Below are 20,629 nucleotides of genomic sequence, written 5' to 3'. Positions count from 1 at the left end.
AGGTCAGAATCAAAGAGCCACAAACACATTTTGTTGGCAAAGAGAGCTCACCTGTGCCTGTGATCTGGCTATGACTCAGATGCCAGTGAGACTGGAAATATGAGGAAATGATTGATTGATGTTCTGGGGTTGAGAAGGGTGTTCTCTACTCAGTCATTAATTTATCTTATGGCATTGAACAAGTTGCTTGATTAACCATTAATCAGTTTCCTGGAGGCCTGAGAGTTCATACAACCCTTTGAAGACAGTTCTTGACTAGGAAACATGGTACTATCCATTGGACCATGTAAGAGCCATCAGTCATTGAATGCCTTTTGCCAGAGATTGGGCTCAGTAATTTCCATCCATTCTTTTATTTGGTCCTTGCAATCAGTCAGCAAAGAAGATATAGATGAGAAAATGGTTTCACATTGAACACTCAAGTGAGAGGTAGAAGGTCATCCGGCACCGGATCCCTTGGCTTTTTCCACCATGCTGCTTCCATACTGGGAGTATATAAATGAGTGTGGGGCAGGGCTATAGATCATGCAACCCCTAGGCATCCCTGATTAGATCTTTGAGGTTAAGCATGAGGCTTGGGGACTTAGATTGCACAACCATCTCTGTAGACCTGGCCTAGGAGAGGGTACCCTCTCAGCAGTGATGGGTTCATAAGAAAGTATTCAGGAAGGGCACCTGGGTGCCTCAGTGGGTTAAGCATCTGCCTTCAGCTCAGGTCATGATCCCAGGGTTCTGGGATGGAACCCCACATCAAGCCCCACATTGGGTTCCCTACTAAGCAGGGAGCCTGCTTCTCCCCCTCCCTATTCCTGCCACTCCCCCTGCTTGTGCTTGCTTTCTCTCTCTCTCAAATAAATAAATAAAATCTTAAAAAAAAAAAAAAAAGAAGAAGAAGAAGAAAGTATTCCAGGGAGAAGGCCAAACAAGTTATACCAAAGAGAGAGTGAGTTGGGAAAGGAAGCACAATTGTCAGCTTTCTAGGACAATTAGCAATACATTTAATTACACTCTTCTGCCCATGCTTCATTATCTGATAACCTTTTGAGATTTGCGTTTAGATTTGGAAATCAGTATTTGTGATAATGGTCATGTATTTATTTTACAGTAATAAACAGGGACACCTGGGTGGCTCAGTCAGTTAAGTGCCTGACTTGGATTCAAGTCAGGATCACAGGGTCCTGGGATTGAGCCCCATACCAGGGTTTCTTGCTTAGCAGGGAGTTGGCTTGTTCCTCTGCCCCTCCCCCCACTCATAGCCTGTCTCTCTCAAATAAATAAATAAAATCTTAAAAAAAAATAAAGTAATAAACAAATGAAGTTATACACAGCTTTTCTTAACTAGTTTAATATTGTTGTCAAAGCAAGTTAAAAATACATGATCTAGGGCAAAGCAAAAAAATTAAAATATATATATATATCTACTTTTTATCTAAAAATGTCTATTATCTAAAATATTGTTAGTATTTTCCTGAGAACAGAAGGCAATTATAGATCTGTGCTATTAGTTAAATATTTTTATTTTTTATATGAACCTACTTTACAATCAAAAACTCCTTGAACAGTTTGAACCTGTATTGTATTAGAATATATTTTTTAGAAATCAAATTATATTTTAAATTCTCATGTGGAAAATCTTTTCTGAAGAGTGGAAGAGCCTTTCTAAAAGCAAATAGTTACATCTAAGTTATCTGCTTCATAAATTTAGGGTTTTTTTTGTTTTGTTTTAATAGTCTCATTTCTTAGGGTTAGTCACATATGTTTGGATCAAATTGTTCATGACAGAAATGACTACAAAGAAAATCTTTTAACACTCAGTAAATGATCATTTAGTAGTATTATTCCCATTTTTGTTATTATCATTGAGTAATCTCAGAACCAGCACAGAAGTCCTAGAGATAAGAGGATTCCTTGACATCTCTCATAATGGGTCTATGATGAGTAAAAGGCCAATATCAGTTAACTTGCAAACTTACTTGTCATTGAATGATGGGTTCACTGTTTATAGGTTTTCAATAATGGAAAATAAGGAGAAAATCAGGTCAGCACTAAATGAGGAAAAATGATCCAGGTGGAAAAAATTCAGGAAAATGTATAATGTAAAGCAGACATTTTTAAGGGGGGAAGAAGAAAGGTCATGTTGCTGCTGGGAACAAAGAATGTTCTCATACTTCTGAGCAAAAAAATATTTCTGAATGGAAAATGGGTCTTAGTTCTAAAAAAGCATTGATCGGCAGCAATAAGGGTAAGAACTGAGATTTTTTTAAAACAATTTAGAAGGGCAAAATATCAGAAGGGATTTACCCTATCAGAGAGAGGAAGGAAGGCAAGAGTGAGGAAAGAAGTTTGTAAGTTGTACCAAGTAGGGGAGTAGCGATCAGGAGGTAAAGTTCTTGCGGACGAGCTTCTCAGCAAGTAGAAGGTGTGTCTGTCAGCATGGACCACGAAAGGCACATCTCTTGCAATACTGGAAATGGCTGAAAAATAGATAGTAGACCCTGGACAACAAGAATCACAACCACAAAAAAAGAGAAATTGGACCTTGATCAGCAAGGGGTTCTTATCTGCCCGTGTGTCCTTGGTCATCTCGCTAGGCAAGAGGCTGGCGGTGTCAGTTGGACCAGGCTGCATCAGTCAGTTCTCAGGAAACTCAAGTCATAACGGAAACCAGCACTGAACTCCATGGGCTAGTACCAATGGATTTAAGTGAGATTTGTGCACATCATAATTAAGAGTGTTCAAAATCAGAAAGCTAGTTGCAGTGTCAAAAATACTCAGACTATCTTGAGCCAGGAATCTAGAGTAAGAATTCTTCTTTTCTTGGGGAATATATTCACCTTTCACACCAACGGAGGAAGAGGAAAGAAATACCAACTCAGGATATCTAAGCCCCTAAGAAGGTGGCACGGATTTAGGTTCTCAAAACAGTAAGAATGTGCTTCGTGTCACTTTGTCCTTCTGCCAAACCTCAGTAATTTAAGGGAAGAGAATTTTTTAAAATACTAGACATGAGGAAGAAAAGCCTTCAGGAAATTAATCAAAGGCAAATATATATTATGAACCCCCTGCCCAACATACACAGAAAGAAAAAACCCACACATCCATTGAAGTCCTTAGTTTCCAACTCTAAAGTGATCTTGGGGATGAGGTGTAGGTGAAAATACTTTTCACGAAGCTCTATTAGAACTTAAACTTCTAAACTTTTATGAATATATAGAAGATAACCCCATGTTATTAAACTCTACCATATGGTCGAGTGCAATATTTATGATCCAAGCTGTGTCTTCTTTTTTTTTCCTCAGAATTGGATTGAAAGCAATAGTTTTTGTAATAATACTGAGACTAGTTTTACCAGGTGCTTTGCCAAGTTTGAAAGGGTTGGGGAAACAGTTCATAAATACAGCTTCACTTCTCTCTCATCCTTTTCATCATGCTGACAGTTTTCTGGAGAATCATTACCAGAGTGGTTTGTGCCATTAGAGATAAGAGGCTATCTGTGTTTCCACTAGAAACCTCTATTTTCCGGACTTTATAACTCATCCATAAATATTCACTCCAGGCAACAGTTTCATATATTATGATTCTGTTCCTCAAAATCAATGTTGACTTAACTAAATGATTTTTAGAAATTAAGGGGAGTCTGACACTACAAAAAGAATAAAAAGAAAAATCAGATGCAGATGTAGTACTGTGTTTCAGTGAGTGTGATCTGAACCGCGTTTTGTGAAATCCATAAAACATTTGCATTCTTTCTTAGCAATTCTTTCATGGTATATAATTCAGTTGTAATAAAATTTTTTGGATAATCTATAGTCTGTTATTAATTCAAAATACACATTTTCAGTTTGTTTCTGTTGTTGTAAACACCACAAAATTTGAAATTGTGTTTTTTCAACTGAAGCTTTTGTAGAACTTTCTATTACTATTCACACTCCTTTTTTGTTACAGAGTTTGAGATGGAGTTATATCAAAAGCTATGACATTATTTGACCTAAGCCTTTGAGTATAATAATACTCTTAATATTTCCAATATTACACTTAAGAGATTAATCAATATTTTATATTCATACGGTTTCTAGCTTCTTGGTAGAAACCTTCAGCATTCCAGAGTTGTCTTCACCTGAAAGAGAAGACCTCACAAATTGAATGTTTTTATCAAAGGAGATACCAAAATATATTGCTTCCTCCAATCTGGAAAGATAATATCATAAAGAGTAGGAAGCAAGGACTAAAACCACACCAGCCCATTAAAATGAAATACTTTCTTCCTAATTTGAATTTTGTACTCACAACTTCACATTGCTCGAATAGATGCTCATCCTGTTACACTGTTGAGCCCAGGTGTGTCGTCGAAATGCTATTTATCAAGAATCGAAATAATACTGCAAGCACTTCCCCTGTGCTTTGGCTTTAGTATGTGTGCTCAAAGCCTAACCTGAGGTGTATTTCTCTTTCTTCTTTTCGAACAGCTATTCTGTGACAGTAAGAAGGTGGTGCATGCCACAGAGGGGCTGGACTGGGAAGACAAAGATGGCCCAGGGACTTTGGTCGGAAATGTGGTGCACTCAAGGATCATCAATCCTCTGCGCCTGTTTGTTAAACAGTCTCCAGTCCCAAAGTCTGGACACCTGGCTTATGGGGACAGCATGGAAAACTTTTGGGATTGGCTGGCCAATGTCACGGAGGTTCAGGAGCCATTGGCAAGAACTAAACGGAGGCCGATAGTAAAGACGGGAAAATTCAAGAAGATGTTTGGATGGGGTGACTTCCACTCCAACATTAAAACTGTTAAACTCAACCTCCTCATCACAGGGAAAATTGTTGATCATGGAAATGGAACCTTCAGTGTTTATTTCCGACATAATTCCACAGGCCTAGGCAATGTTTCAGTGAGTTTGGTACCCCCCTCCAAAGTGGTGGAATTTGAAGTTTCCCCACAGTCTACCTTGGAGACCAAGGAATCGAAATCTTTCAATTGTCGCATTGAGTACGAGAAAACAGATCGGGCGAAGAAGACTGCCCTGTGCAATTTTGACCCATCCAAGATCTGCTACCAGGAGCAGACTCAGAGCCATGTGTCTTGGTTGTGCTCCAAACCCTTCAAGGTCATTTGCATTTACATTGCCTTTTACAGTGTTGATTATAAACTTGTGCAGAAAGTCTGTCCTGACTACAATTACCATAGTGAGACTCCATACTTATCTTCTGGCTGAATCTGTCCACAGTGATACAAATGAAGGTTGAATATATATTTAATTAGAAATGGCCAAGAACCAAGCTCAGCTCTTCATGGTAAAGGATCCCTTCTGTTTCTGGCAGTGAACCTTAGTTCCCCATTAGGTTTTCAAATTAAAAAGGAAAAAAAAAAAAAAGAAAGAAACATCTTTAAATGTGAAATGTGTTTGTTTTGGTCATACCTTAATCTAAAAAGTCAAACTGTGTATGAAGCCATCACTTTCACATAGGATGGCTAAGTCCTAGAAATATTGTTGTTTCTCTAAAAGAAGCATCCGTGATAGCAACGTGTAACAAGAAAGAACCGAATTATGCATGTGATAAACATTGCTCTTGAAATGAGCCTGCCTTTGAAATATGTTTTGGAAGGTTACCTTAAAAATAGCAGATTCAGTAAAGTAACTGAAAAGATTGTATTTGATAGATGAATCACATTTCTGACATCAGATTCTTTTTTTATTGCTGTCTTCCCCCCCTACCTCCACATCTGTGCTGTTACTGATATGAGAGATGAAGGGGTAAAATTTGTTTCAAAACTCATGTGTGCAGTTACAGTGCCACAGTGGAACTAAAAACATTATTGTCTGAGCTAGGGTGGGATGTGATTTAACTTAGCCCTGTGTTGATCAGTATCTTTAGGATTCTCATCCGAGTAGTCATATTGGTACATTGGGAAAGCTAATCTGGATGTATTTTAAGTCAGTCCCACAATAATGAAGACCATGATGTTTTTAGATTTTTTTGCGAAATTCATTGGTGTGACATTGTCAAAAATACTATAAAATCTGTATCACCCTATAACCTATAACCCCATTCTATTCGATAGTGTGATTTTATATACACGCCTAGAACTCCAAAATTGAGAGAAAGTGATTGTTCCCTAGGCAAGAATAGGGGACAAAATTGGAAGTGGACTGACAAAATTTCAGGATTATGGATTCATCATTTCTAGCCTCCCAGATGAAGTCCTCTTTGCGTGCATTTAATTATTTGAATGAGGGATCAAATTCTCCGTGGAAATAAAGAGCATATTTAAACATGACTGGTTATTATTAAATGCTAACAACCAAGATACCTGACTCATCACCAGGTTTTTGAAATCACTTCCAAATTAATGTGGCTTCACAGTCCGAGTCCTTGCCATCTTCTCTGAGGGCCTGTGGACAGTCATCCTGCATCGTAGAGCTGCATGATCTCTGAGTCAGCACAGAGAGAGGGTCTGGCTGGCCAGTAATAAGGTTCCTAGAACTTGTCAGACTTATGGAATAGTTACTGTTTTTACAACAGGTGTTCACTTTTGCCCCCTTATCTGTAAAATATCAGTGGGAGTAAAACCGTAAATTAAAAGAAGACAAGTCCAACCAACAAAAATGTTCTTACTACATTGTTTAAAAAACCAACAGCTCTTTCTCTATTTTGCATCTCCATTCCTTTCCTTTTACTGGTGATCTCTGTACAGTGTTTGATTTTGTCTTTTGTAAAAATTGTACTAGAATTAGTGTGTGGTAGTACAGGCTTGAAATTTTTGCTCTGAGTTCCTCGGATGCTTTTGTAATTTTGTGGTTGGTGTGACATATTTTGAGGCATCTTTTTATTTTCATCTAGAAACAAGATTAAAATACTATTTATTGTAAAATATGTGGGAACCATATATGTATATATACTTAGAATTTTCTGTGTACAGAGAAAGTATGTGTACACATTTCTATGTAAATAAAAAGAATTTGCTAAATCTGTCACATGACTTCAGGATGGCTTTTTTTTTTTTAAGACTCTTCTTGGTTTCGTTCTCACAAGGATTTGTGTGTGTGTGTAACACCAAGTGGGCATCAAGTTTTTCCTTATGTACATATTAAACAAAGCACCTTGGCTATGAAGATTTTAACGTAGAGTAAAAGAATAATTCATATATAGTATTTGGCACATAGCATGGCACCTGGTAAGAACACTACAAGTGTAAGCTTCCATTATGGTTGATATTAATTATTATTATTACAACATGAAATATATGTTAAAAACTCTCTGATGTTTAAATGTTGAGTGATATAAACATATCCATGCAAAGAGTAAAAATGGAGATCGGTTTACACAATTCTTAGATTTTAGCAGGGTTTGTGGAATTTAAAAAAAAAAAGAAAGAAAGTTTCTCTAGGCATATTTTTTAATTGGAGTAGAACATATGCCACATACATTTTTAAGTCATAATTTCATCTCAAAGACTACATAATTGTCAGTAATGGTACTTGGCACAATATCAATCAGATTCCATTTAAACATGCAAATGCATACATTTCTACAAAACCATTTTTGCCTTTGAATATTGCAGTTGAGGGAAAGGACATTCATGTAAGCTAACTTTACACTCAATTACAAATTCTTAAAAAGTTATAGACCCTTTTAAAAATGAAAATTTAATTATTGTACACCTGAAACTACTATAATGTTGTATATCAATTATACTTCAATAAAAAATTCTTTAAGTTAAAAAAAATTCAGCAGAAATTTAATCCTCAGGGAGTTGTCAGGCATCTCTCCAGGCTTGCTGCTTACTAGAAAGCAAACTAGTTTGAAGACCTTTTCACCCTCAGCAGAAACAATCTTTTTACTCATCACACTGAATCAGGAAAGAGACCATATATTTCCATGACTAAGAACAATGTGATCACACCAGCCACAGAGTCTCTAAGATCTGTAGAAAAGAAATGAGAGGAAGAGCCTGTGGACAGCATGCAGCAAAGCAGCAATCAGTAAAAAGGGAACAATTTTCTTCTTACTGCTTGGTACTTGGAATTTCAATGCATTCTCATGATTAGAATAACAGCAACAAAGAGTGTAGTTCTCTGATATGGCCACCCATAAGAGTACTGATACATATTGCATTACAGTCTTAATCTTTATTCTGCAACACCTTTCTTCCTTATTTTATATGACTCAGATGCTACATGCTACATTTTAGGCATGATTGCTACATTTTAAACACTCCACAATCTGGTTAATTCTGTCTTCATTCAAGACATGGTCCTGCTGTTGGAGCTGCAGTCCCGGCTTCCAGAGCCCCGCTATTCAGAGTGTGTGGGCATATCAGCAGTGTTACCTCTAAACTTATTAGAAACACAGAATCTCGGTTCCTAGCCCCAGACATACCAAATTAGGAGTTTTCCTTTATAACAAGATCCCCATGTGACTTGTACACACATTTAACGACTAAGGAGTATTTCCATAGAAAGTCTGGTTTAGTGACTGTGCTCTAGGGATTATACACTTTTTTATAGGATATCTACATCTTTTTTTTAAAACCTTTATTACTTTTTTTTATTTAAGTAGAGTTGACACACAATGTTACATTAGTTTCAGATGTACAACATAGTGATTCAACTTCACTCTACATTATGTTGTGCTCACCATAAGTGTAGCTACCATCTGTCACCATGCAATGCTGTTACAGCATCATTGACTATAGGAATCTACATCTTAATAAGCATCCCAGGTTATGCTGGTTCAAATAAGCTTCTGAAAATACCTTCCAAAAAAATATAAAGGATCGTTTTAACAACAAAACTTGAAGTAATAGATTGATAACCAAATATAAAGTGATCAACCTAATATTAAGATATAGAAGAGTAATGTTTTGGGCATGGAACCCACTTCTCCCTCTGCCTGTGTCTCTGCCTCTCTCTCTCTCTCTCTCTCTGTGTGTGTGTGTGTGTGTGTGTGTGTGTGTCTCATGAATAAATAAATAAAATCTTAAAAAAAAAAGAGTAATGTTTCAAAGAGAGTGCAACCTACCTATCTTCTGGTTCAACTCCCTCATTTGACAGACAAGTAGACTGAAGCACCATCACAATAAAGAACATAATATGCCCAGGAGTAAGTGGCAAATCCAATTGAAATGCACGTATCCTGACTCCTAATCCCAGGTTTTGTGTTACATAAGAAAAGTAAATGGAAACAGAGATTCAAGACAAAACAAAAATAAGTGCAGTAAGTGTATAACAAGTCATGATCCAAAAAGCAAACTGAACATGAACAGGACTGGCAAAGCTCTCTCTCCAAAACCTTCAGGGTTATAATTTCCTTATGAACATAATATTTTTAAAAACTAACCACTATAGAAAAATAAAGTCAGAAAAAAAAAGAAAAGAAAAAGAAAGTCAGGACAGAGCAATTATATACAAAGATGAGAGCCCTGGGATATATTAGAGGTATGACTGGCTAAGAATTAACAGCAGTAAAACACCACATTTGGCAGAATTTTCCAGAGATTATAACACCTGAAAAAATATTTTCATAGAACTAGGTAAATTGTATGGAATACTTTAATTGCCTGAAAGTCCAATTTTATCTTATAAAGAAACTTAAATTAATTGGTCTATAAAATAGAGAATGGAATCATGCATTTTTACTTGCAGTAAAACTAGTTAACCCCAGCTTAATTAATCAAAACTTTCAATGAATGGAAATGTATATGTGCTGCTGAAGTAAGCAGTCAATGAATGAAAATGTAATATGTCCAATAGTTAGAGACAAATCATAGGGAAACAAACTCTTATAAGAGATATTTTTTTTCACAAAAATCTTATAGAAGATAAAGAGTCATTTCATATTTGTCTTCATCTCCTCCCCCAACTGTGAGGTCTGGAATCCTGGGCATGTAACCTCTTCTATTTCATTTATAATCCTTCCTCTTCTTTGTCTAGCTCAGCTCTTTCCTAAATAGTATATAATCTATTCTCAATAAGAATGAGTCAATTGTTATGCACAGCACCTGGCTCAAAGTGTCTGGTATGGAGTGGTTACTTGACCAATATTTGTCACTTGATTAAAAAAAAAAAATTCCAGTGCAATACAAGGGTTAATCAAGACCCACTCTACCCATATAACGTAAGAATTATTGTGCACCATTTCCAACATGAACACATTGCTCCAGCTGAACACAATACCCATTGAATGCTAGCTTCCAGGACCTACAAACATAAAAGCTAGAAACAATTTAAAACTCACATAGAGTAAGTCTTGTTTCTTAGATAAAGAAATGGAGGCCTGATGAGGTTTAACAGCATGGTTGTTATTGTTCTTCCTGCCTGGGTAAAGCCATTCATTCTTTTTATTTTTCCCAATCACGGATGTTCCCCGCATTTGTACTAGAGACTGTCAGCTGCCTGCCAAAATGGACCTTCCTCCTCCTACTGCAATAGAAGGTCAAGTATGTGCCTGGCCAACTAGATTGCATGTCCCTGCCTCTCTTGCAGGGAGCTACAGTTAATGGAATATGAGAGGAAAGCAGGTGTTCATTCCAGGAGTAGACTCAAATAAAAGTGCACTCCAGCATCTCTGTGCTCCCTTCCCTTTGGCTGTCTCAGAGACTTGACCTGAGTGTCCTGAGATACAATACCGTGAAGGAGGAAAAGCAACTGCCAGTCTTAGTGCCTTTCCAACCATGGAGGGGAGCCACCCAGCTAACAAAAGCTTACCCTGGACTGCTATGTAAGAAAGAAACCAATATAGGGGTGCCTGGATGACTCAGTCAGTTGAGTGTCTGCCTTCAGCTCAGGTCCTGATCCCAGAGTCCTGAGATCAAGCCCCCCATTGGGCTCCCTCAGCAAGAAATATCCTTTTCTCTCTCTCTCTCTCCTCTCTCTCTCTCCCCCCACCTCCCTTTCTTGTGCTCTCTCTCTCTCAAATAAATAAAATCTTTAAAGGAAGAAAGAAACAAACAAACAAATAAACAAATCAATATATCCCTCTTGAAGTCACTGAATTATTCGGATGAATTTGTTGCTGCACCTCAGCCTGACCTAACAAATACAAACATTGCATAAAATCTTCTCTGTGAACTTGAGCCCACTCTGATCTCCATCTGTTTAAATTGTGTCTTCCAGTCTATGCTAGGCATCAGTAATAATTCTGTACACACGTTTTTAGCTTCTCTTATTATTTATACTTCTTCATGTGTCCTAGAAAGAAAATCGGTCTGGGAAAGCCAGAGATTACATTTTGTACTTAATTTGAAAGTCCCACAATGCCCAGATAAAGCCATTGCCTTTTAAATGGAATATGCATAGTAAGTTGCATTCAAAGATAACATAAGAAGTTATTTTCTTAAAAAATTGGTTTTAAGAATGACCTATATAAAAGAGTGATGGGAATTCTTAAAAGAGAGTGAAAACACAATTTAAGAGTCATGCTAATTCCACTTCAGCTACTGAGATGGGAAAGAGGTGTATCTGTTTTTTATTTTATTTTTTGCTAGTAATCCACTTACATAGATTCATAATTCCCAATTTACCAACACAGCATCCAATGCAAGATCTCTTTCCCACCCCTTTTCTATAGCCAAGCCTTTCCTATCTCAAGAGGAAAATCATAGTTTATACTTCTCATGTCTCCTGGCAGAGATATATTAATATATTTTGGAGTGCTTTAAATGATTGCAAATATTTTCTTCAGTTTTCCATTATGCTCCCTTTGGTGTGTATTCTGGTTAGCTGAAGCATTATGATGCATTTATTTGTTGTTTCCTTTTTAAATTTAATTTATCACTTTCAGATACCCAAATTCTAAAAATTAAAAATGCTATTCATAATTCCATCACTGATAAATCTATTTATTCTTATATTTTCTGTCTTGTCTTTATCCATATATATAGATATATGTGTATATATGTGCATAGCTTTTATGTAGTTGTAATTATGTACAGCATGGTAATTAATAAATAGAGCAGTATATCTCATGTATAAATATAACACTTGACTGGAAAAAAAATAACACTTGACTGGAATAAAAAGACACTAAGAACATTTCCTGAAGAAAGTATGTAGAAATTAGTGTATGGCTAGGTGTGAACTCAAAAATGGGATACCTTGAGACTATGTGTGTAATGAGATGCCCTCTGCTTTCTCTCGTTTTGTCATCTATCTTATGACAAATAGAGTGTAGAATGATTCTAGTCTGTGAAACATAAAATAGTTTTGCAGAACTTGCTGTATCAAAAAATATATTACAAATCTTAAGAGGATCCCACTCACAGTAGAATCTAGGAAGCCAATTCACTATCAGAGCCTCTATGACATCTCACATGGTAAGTGGAGCCTATCATTATCCCAATCCCACTCCACTCACTTTCTGAAAGGACCATGCAAATCACAGAAGTATAGGAGTAAACGAGTCTTTATAGATAAAGGGAGCTACTGTCCATTGAAGCCTACTATGGGCCCAGTACCATCCTAGATGCTTTACAAATGAGCACAGAGGTTAGAGTTGATGTAACCTGGATTTATGACCTGAATTTGCCACCAGCAAATTTGCACATAGCTGTGTGAACTTGAACCAATTACTCAACCTCTCTGAGCTTGATTTTTTTTTTATCTGCAAAATGAAGTTACATACTTGGCTCATAGTGGTGTTGAGGTGAATGTAAATATCACATATTGTAAACAATAACGAATGACAAGAACCTTAAAGCACAAGACTTTTATTATTTTTTTGCTATCAATACTTTTATGCATTGTGGATATACCAAAGTCTGTGCAAATAATTAGATTTCATTATTTTTTATTCAAAATCAATCTCTAAAGTTACCTGGTAAACCAGTGAAATCATTCTTATTAATGGAGCTCAAAGCTGTATACACAGGTAGACCAGTAGTTGGACTTCTCAAGTGTCTTCAGAGAGATGGCTACTTAAGGTGTATTCTTTTTTCTTTTTAAAGAAAAAATTAAAATGTAGACATGGTGTCTTGCATAAAGAAAATAGAAGATTTTAAAAACAAAAAAATAGTTCTTTTCATAATATTCATAATCTAAAGCTCAGATTTATTTTTAAGCAGAGAATAGATATTGCACTAAACAAAAGTAAACCAATTGTACTTAATTAATAAATTCTATTTAACAAAATAATCATCACAAAAGGAAAATTTATAAGTAAAATGATGGCCAGACATAGTGGGCACCTAGTGGGTAATCTTGCCAGCTCCCTCTTTTAATGATTTTATTTTCATATAATCAACCTAGTGACATTGCTAGATTCCAGCAGCTATTTCATACAATATGACCTTGCCTGTTGGACTGTTTCAGTAGCACTGGGAATAAGCATCTCTTGTGTGTTGGGCCAATCTGAAGATTTCTCTAGGGATTTGAGTTAGGACAGGATCAAGAGACAGTTCATCATGGAATATTACACTTAAAGACCATTGCGCATGATGTTTTCCAACATACAGGTAAAGAAACAAATGAAGCTATCCTACAGAAAGAGAAAGAGAGAAGCAAACAGAAAGGAACAGAGAATAGAACAGGCAAGTCCTGAGACTACTTAAGTCTCTCATTCTGGTTTATTTCCAGGGCAGACTGCAATCTCTGCCTTTGGGTTCAGTAAGACTACTCTATATATCATTGTAATAAATGTCGTTTTTTCCCCCCTAGAGATAACTGTATTATTCGAGTCCCTGCAGAAAACAGAGATCACTCAGTTGGAGAATCCTGTGGGACAAGCCTATTGTTTGACTTTAGGCTTGGTTAAGTTATGGTGCTTTAGCCACTTGAATGGGAGTAGACTTGACCTTTGCCCTATCCAAGCAGAAGCTTTAAATGTAATTGTGGGGTTTGAGTTGGGTTCTCCCTTGAGTTTTCTGCCCTGTGTCATGAAAACATCATATCCTTTCAGCGAGGGATGTAGAATCAGAAGACACCCAGGATCTGAGCCACTGCTAATCCAGAACCCTCATGTTGGAAAAAAGCAAAGGTCTATCATTTTAGGCTGCTAAAATTTTGCAGTTGCTTTTTGTCACATTAAAAGCTGACAAATACTGTGATGCACCAATAGATGTGCAACAGCTAGAAGCCATTACCATTATTAGGCTAAAGAAGTAAGGAAAGAAAGAGTATGCTGGAGTAGTAAAGAAAGTGCTATGTAGCTGATGGGAGCTGTGGTCAAAAAAACGCAGCCACCACTCAAAGAAGTGCAGAGGGAAGAAGTGAACATCCAGATCTCTCTCTCTTCTTGCCCTCATTCATATCCTACAGCACCTCCCATTGCCAAACCCAACCAGAAGTCGATTAACAAGACAGTCCAAGAGAATGAGTGAGTCCCCAGGGCTCAGAATCCCGGAATATAAGCAACACAGTGGCAGACACTAATCACTAGCCAAAATATAGCCAGTGGATTGGTAGAGAGTGGGAATGGCAAGTGTAGAATAAACCAAGACATAGCTCAAATAGATTTATATTATAAGCAATCAAGAGTTCTCTTAATGTGAAAGATAAATTTGACTTACATAAAGAATAAGTGAGAGAAACATAATGATTTCAGATAAATCTCTCGATAAAAAACAGACCAGAGAGACCACATGTTACTACTAGGCTATAAGCTACTTTCTTGGGGGAAAACAACTTGATGGGAACAGGAATCACACTGTATTAAGCAGATTACATGATACCTAGCATTGTTCCACATACTTTGTATGTTACATAAATACGTGATTAGGGCAATGATGATGATGATAGATTTGCTTTCCTTCCAGCATCAATTTAGGTGGTGTATTTCTATTTTCCCAATTATGCAACATAGAAAAAAAACCTTTATTCTACAGTACTCAAAGATTTTAGGTAAAGAAAAACGGAGAGCATTATTTTGCAAAAGACAATCCCAAGATGTGAGATTCTACTAGTGATTTATTCTACTACGTCATGGGAAATAAATGTCCTTTCCAACTGACCGAGACTCTTTTCATTTGTCAACTATTGATCCCCTCCCACAACCTCTCTTCTTAGCTCCATGATTCTTCTAGAGGTTAAACCAATGAAGCTGAGTCCCATTTATTTCTTCCTACTTTATGCTGTGGTATCACCATCGATAACATCAGAGCAGCCAGCCACTCATCTTCAGTGAGCAGCACTGGCAGATACTAGCTAGGGAGGAGGTTTTAGAGGTTGTCCAGGCATTTCCTCTCAGGACCCAATAATATAAATTAAAACTTGAAAATAACTATAGAATGCATATTTTAAAAAATTATTTCCTTTAAATTTCATGTCTATCTACAACTGCATTGCCCTTTGTTAGCGATTCTAAAGAAAAGCAAGAAGGAAAATCATAGTAGACATCAGCAATTGCATGTTAAATAGGAGGCTGGTGGGTTACAAGAGGAAGAATAAAGGGAATGAGCCAAAATTAAGGATAAAGAAAAATCTCCAAGACTCATATACACAGTGCTCCTGATAATTTACTTCTAGGGTCCACTGACCATGTTCCTTTTGCGTTTAGTTTCTCAAATCCTGCTAAAGAACTTTCTACTCCCTAAAGATTTGCACTTATTGTTTCTAATTCATGAATCACTGCTTCCTATTTCTGAACTATGATACAGAGATGCTCATCTCCCTTTTACATCCTCCCATGAGCTTGGCATGGTTCTGAATACCCCAGGTGTTTGGAGTCCTCCACAAACACTTAGAATACCCAGACACTAGTTTATATAGTAGAAGCAAGAGGCCAAAAGAAAATGTATCTGTCTAAATAATTGCTTTTGATTCCCTTAGATGGAAGAGTGATTTTATCATTTGAGGGATATCATCATTTGAATTGCTCTGGCTTTCTTGTTAAACTGGAAGCTACTCAATTAAAAAAAAAATGTTTCTTCTCAATTTTTTCTGGTCTATGAAACATTAACAGCAGTCATCTGCTCTTAGTGGTGCCTGACCAATATTGCTAATATACAAGTAGTTCTATCTCTATTTATTGATGCTCCATCTTATCCAAGAAATTGTTTAAGGTGGCTTATAGGAATGGCCTTAAAATATATATATATGAACTGTTATAAATCAATAATAACAACTGAGTTTTATGCTTCATGAAACTTTATTGTTTGGTAGAAGAGGTCTAAATAGGTCTAATGACTAATAAAATGACTAATAAAGAAGAGTGACATTCAGTGAGCAAAGTTTGCCATAAGTGTAGGAGGAGAAAATATGGATGTGCCATCCTAGTTTTTCTTTTTTTTTTTTTAATTTTATTTATTTATTGAGACACAGAGAGAGAGAGAGAGAGAGAGAGGCAGGGACACAGGCAGAGGAAGAAGCAGGCTCCATGCAGGGAGCCCGACGTGGGATTCAATCCCTGGGCTCCAGGATCACGCCCTGGGCTGAAGGCGGTGCTAAACCGCTGATCCACCCGGGCTGCCCCCATCCTAGTTTTTCAATGCAGAAAATGAAGCAAAGCTTAATGAAAATATAAGTAACTGATCATGTACTAAAGGTCTTCCCAAATATGACACCAAGGCAGAAACCATGAACAAAAGACTAATAAAATTGATAATTCAATTTTTAAATATTGAAACAGACTACACAAAAAAGATAAACATAAATTAAAAACTGGAAAATATTTGACAATATTTTCTTCTTTAATTGGAGTATAGTTGATACACAACGATACATAGTTTCAGGTGTACACCTTAGTGATTTGACAAGTTTATACATCATGCTATGTTCACCACAAGCATAGGTACTATCTGTCCCATTACAGCTCTATTACAGTATCATCGATTGATAATACTTATTAAATAAGCATTCATACCCTTTAAGTTTAAATACCTCTTCTAGATCAATAACCAAATTATGGTCTTCACAATTAAATATGGAAAGAGAATATTATCAGCTGCACCTAATAAAAAACCCAAATTATGATGTCTTAAGGACACAGAGGTTTTATTTTTCTCATGTAATACAAATCTGGAGGTATGGTCTCTTGGGCTATTATGGAATCATCATGATGTAATCTTGCCAACAGGGACCAGGAAACTATAAGAGGGAAAGAAAGAGGGGAGGAAGGGGGATGGATGGAAGAAGGAGAAAAAAACTTAGCTCAAGAGAGATGGCCGGAGGAAGGTTAGGAAGAAAAATGGCTAATAGATATATGAAAACAGTTTTCTTTCTCATCATTAATCAAAATAATACAACTAAGATATTTTTCACATAACATATTGGAAATTTAAAAAATATTTTGATATTCAAGTCAAAAGTATACAAGAAAGAAAATTATGCATCGTCTGCCTTTCTTGAAGGCAATTCGGCAATATCTTCAAAGCCTTTATGGTCTTGCTTATTCTTTGACCCTGCTGGTGGACTGCTTAGGAGCAAGTCAAAGATGAGAGCAAAGATTGAGCAACAAGGGTATTCACTGGAACACCATGACTAATATGAAACACTAAAACAACTGGGATTTTCAGACAGAAGCCTGGTTAAGAAAAATGAGGCACATCTATGCAATAGGATTTTGTGCAGTCATCTAAACTGATGATATGAAAGAAGATCCTGTTGGGACAAGTTCATCAAAGGCAGGTGAACAGTAGCTTACAAAGATTATTTTTAATTCTTTACAGCACATAAAATGGTGAGCTTTGGGATCCTCAATATTTTATTCCACAAGCATGGTTACAATAGTTTGAACCTGACAATCATTCTAAGGCAGAGGAAACCAGACAGCTGACCCTCCCCCAACAAACTTAATAAGGCACCAATTGCCCACCTTTCAGCAGCACTATTTTCTGATAGAGTCTACAAAATGAACTATTTTCAAAATGTATGCCAAGGAAAATAAATAAAATTATTTTTCAACAAACCATCCTTTTATTCCCCCCTATCTTTAGCCCTCACCCAGTGGTCATGGTACTTGCTTCCCACACTAAAAATCTGCAGACCCTTTGACATGACCACCTTTGTGATGCTCAGACTTCTCTCTTATTTGCTCTCTTTAATTTGTCTTTTCTGCTTGTCCTTCACACATTCCCTACTGACCCTCTTCAGTGAGCAACACAGCCCCCCCACCCAAACCCTGGAGGCTGGAGCCGCTTACACCAAGCCCCACCCCCAGCACCCTGAAAGTGCATCTCCACTAGGGCAGGTCCACCTAAAATCAGCGCACCAGGCCCCTTCCCCAGAAGACCAGCACAAACCCCTGGCATATACCAAGTCTACTGATCAACTCTAGGGGAAATAAGGTCTAGCTTCTTTTTTTTTTTTTAATATTTTATTTATTTATTCATGAGAGACACAGACTGAGAGAGAGAGAGAGAGGCAGAGACACAGGCAGAGGGAGAAGCAGGCTCCATGCATGGAGCCTGATGTGGGACTTGATCCCGGGACTTCAGGATCACACCCTGGACCAAAGGCAGGCGCCAAACCGCTGAGCCACGCAGGGATCCCCGAGGTCTAGCTTCTTTTAACAAGCCGACCAAAACATACCAAGTTAAAACTTGCCACACGGTGGACAACATCTGAACACCTCCCACAGCAGGCAAGGAGAAAGTCTGCGGGGGAGAGACTTGAGGGAAGGAGCAGCCAAATGCATGTTCCCTATGTTATGTGCTCTCAGGCCCCCTCAGCCATTCCCAGGCTGTTTCCCAAATGCAGTACAATTTATGTGTGCTTCTCTTTTAAAAGTTTCCCTGCAGCAGTCAAGTTGGGATGGACCAGTAACGAGTCCAGCAAAAGAACTACCTCCCTATTCTTCGATGTTCTCCTTCAGTTAATGTCACCTAAGATCACACCAGTTTTCTTAGTAATCATGTACATAGAGTCATGTCAGATTTACTATCAACACAAACCCCCCAGATTTTCATATATTTCCCCCATTCTAAACATGCATAGTTCCATTTGCTTTGGCCCCAAAGTTCCATGTGTTTTGGCCCTAAGGTTCCAGTGTGACTCTATTATATTTCAATATATTGCAATAAGGCATTCTTACTCGTGGAGGACATTTACCACAAGGAACAACTTTAGTTAAGAAAAACTATACGGCAACCCGTGTGGCTCAGTATTTTAGCACTGCCTTCAGCCCAGGGTGTGATCCTGGGGACCAGGGATTGAGTCCCATGTAGGGCACCCTGCATGGAGCCTGCTTCTCCCTCTACCTGTGTCTCTGCCTCTCTCTCTGTGTCTCTTATGAATAAATAAATAAAATCTTTAAAAAATAAAATTAAAAAAAAATTTAAAAAAGAAACTATAGCGTTTCTTTCTGGCAAAAATCAAGGAGTTGTTTCAAGTCTTTTCTAACTCCATATAATAAAATCCCGTCAGCTGCAAATAAAAGAATAGTCACCTTGGGGCACCTAGGTGGCTCAACTGATTGGATGTCTGCTCTTGATTTTGACTCAGGTCATGATCTCAGGGTTGTGAAATAGAGCCCCCGTGCCAGGCTCCGTGCTAAGCATGGAGCCTATTTGAGATTTTCTCTCTCTCCCTGCCCTCTATTCCTCCCCCTGCATGATCTCTCTTTCTCTCTCTCAAATAAATAAGTAAATCTTAAAAAAAAAAAAAAAAAAGAAAGAAAGAATGGTCACTTTTCTGTTCACTGCAGTGAGACACGGGAAGAAAACAGGCAAAATGCAATTAACTCACTCACCAATAATGTGTGTAAGAAACAAGTGAAGGAGAAGACATTTCAAAACATACCCTGGCATACCCCAACTGAAAATTTTTAACTCTTTCATCCCCAAACCTTCCCTACTGACTCCTATGTAGATCCTGTCTGAGTATCAACATAGAAGGTCCCATGCTGAATATTAGCACCTTAGTCCAAGGACAGGTCCATAAAATTACAAATCATTAAACATTATTTTTATTTAATTTTCTTATGAGGTGCTCATGAATATAACATAGTCTATGGCAGTATAGCCTTGTCTAGAGGCCATGTGCTCGTTGATAGATATTCTCTTGAGATGCAGCCTTAGTTACACGATGTCTGGCCAGGATACAATGTGGATGCAATGATAAAGAACAGATAAATTATTTGATTAAGCAAAACAGTGTCCTTTTGACTAGACTGCCAGCTTGCTTGGACCACTGATCTTTTCTTTGTTGTTCTCGTTCATTGTTCTTCCCTATCACTTAGCAAAGCTCCTGACTCCTGGTATGCTCACTTACTTGTGTGGTATTCAATTGAGAATAAGAGAAGACTACCTTTTGGGTCCATCCATTTAGGGCCATAATCCTAGAATTCTTAAAAGTCCACCTTTCAAAATGATTCTCTAAAAGCTTAGGTGATAGTCAATATTCTAGCAGGAAACACAAGATACACTGAAGAAGTATTTTGAAGAAAATTTAATAAAAGGACTATTTTTAGAGCTGTTGCAAGAATAAAGGGAGTACCAAGGGATATTGAGGCACCCAGGGAAAGCCTCTGTGGGAAATCCCTACTATTCCTAAGCCTGAAGGGGAAGGAAAGGAAACTGTTACACAGACCCAGTGAGTTAGAACTACTACAGAAAAAGACATTAAATAAGAGCTGAAGCCATAAAAGGATGAAGACACACCAGAGTCTGAGCCTGGAGCAGAAAGAAACAGAGAAAGAAACACCCGACATTTCACTTTATTCCTCTACTATAAACAGCTATTAAAATAATAATAATGAGGTA

At 37.3% G+C, this 20,629-nt stretch overlaps 1 protein-coding gene across 1 annotated transcript in view; it reads left to right on the top strand.

Moving 5' to 3' along the window:
• The window catches only part of NXPH2 (neurexophilin 2), a 110,521-nt gene extending 103,545 nt beyond the window's left edge, over window positions 1-6,976 (top strand). The window contains exon 2 of the mRNA XM_072789056.1: window positions 4,467-6,976. Coding sequence (XP_072645157.1) covers window positions 4,467-5,210 — 744 coding nt within the window. The 3' untranslated portion in view covers window positions 5,211-6,976. The remainder of the gene's footprint in view (window positions 1-4,466) is intronic.
• The last annotated feature ends 13,653 nt before the right edge of the window (window positions 6,977-20,629 follow it).

Source organism: Canis lupus, chromosome 20 (genome assembly GCF_048164855.1).
Source record: "Canis lupus baileyi chromosome 20, mCanLup2.hap1, whole genome shotgun sequence".
Lineage (NCBI taxonomy): Eukaryota > Metazoa > Chordata > Mammalia > Carnivora > Canidae > Canis > Canis lupus.
Note: the sequence above shows the minus strand (reverse complement) of the source record. Positions and strands in the feature narration are given on the sequence as shown.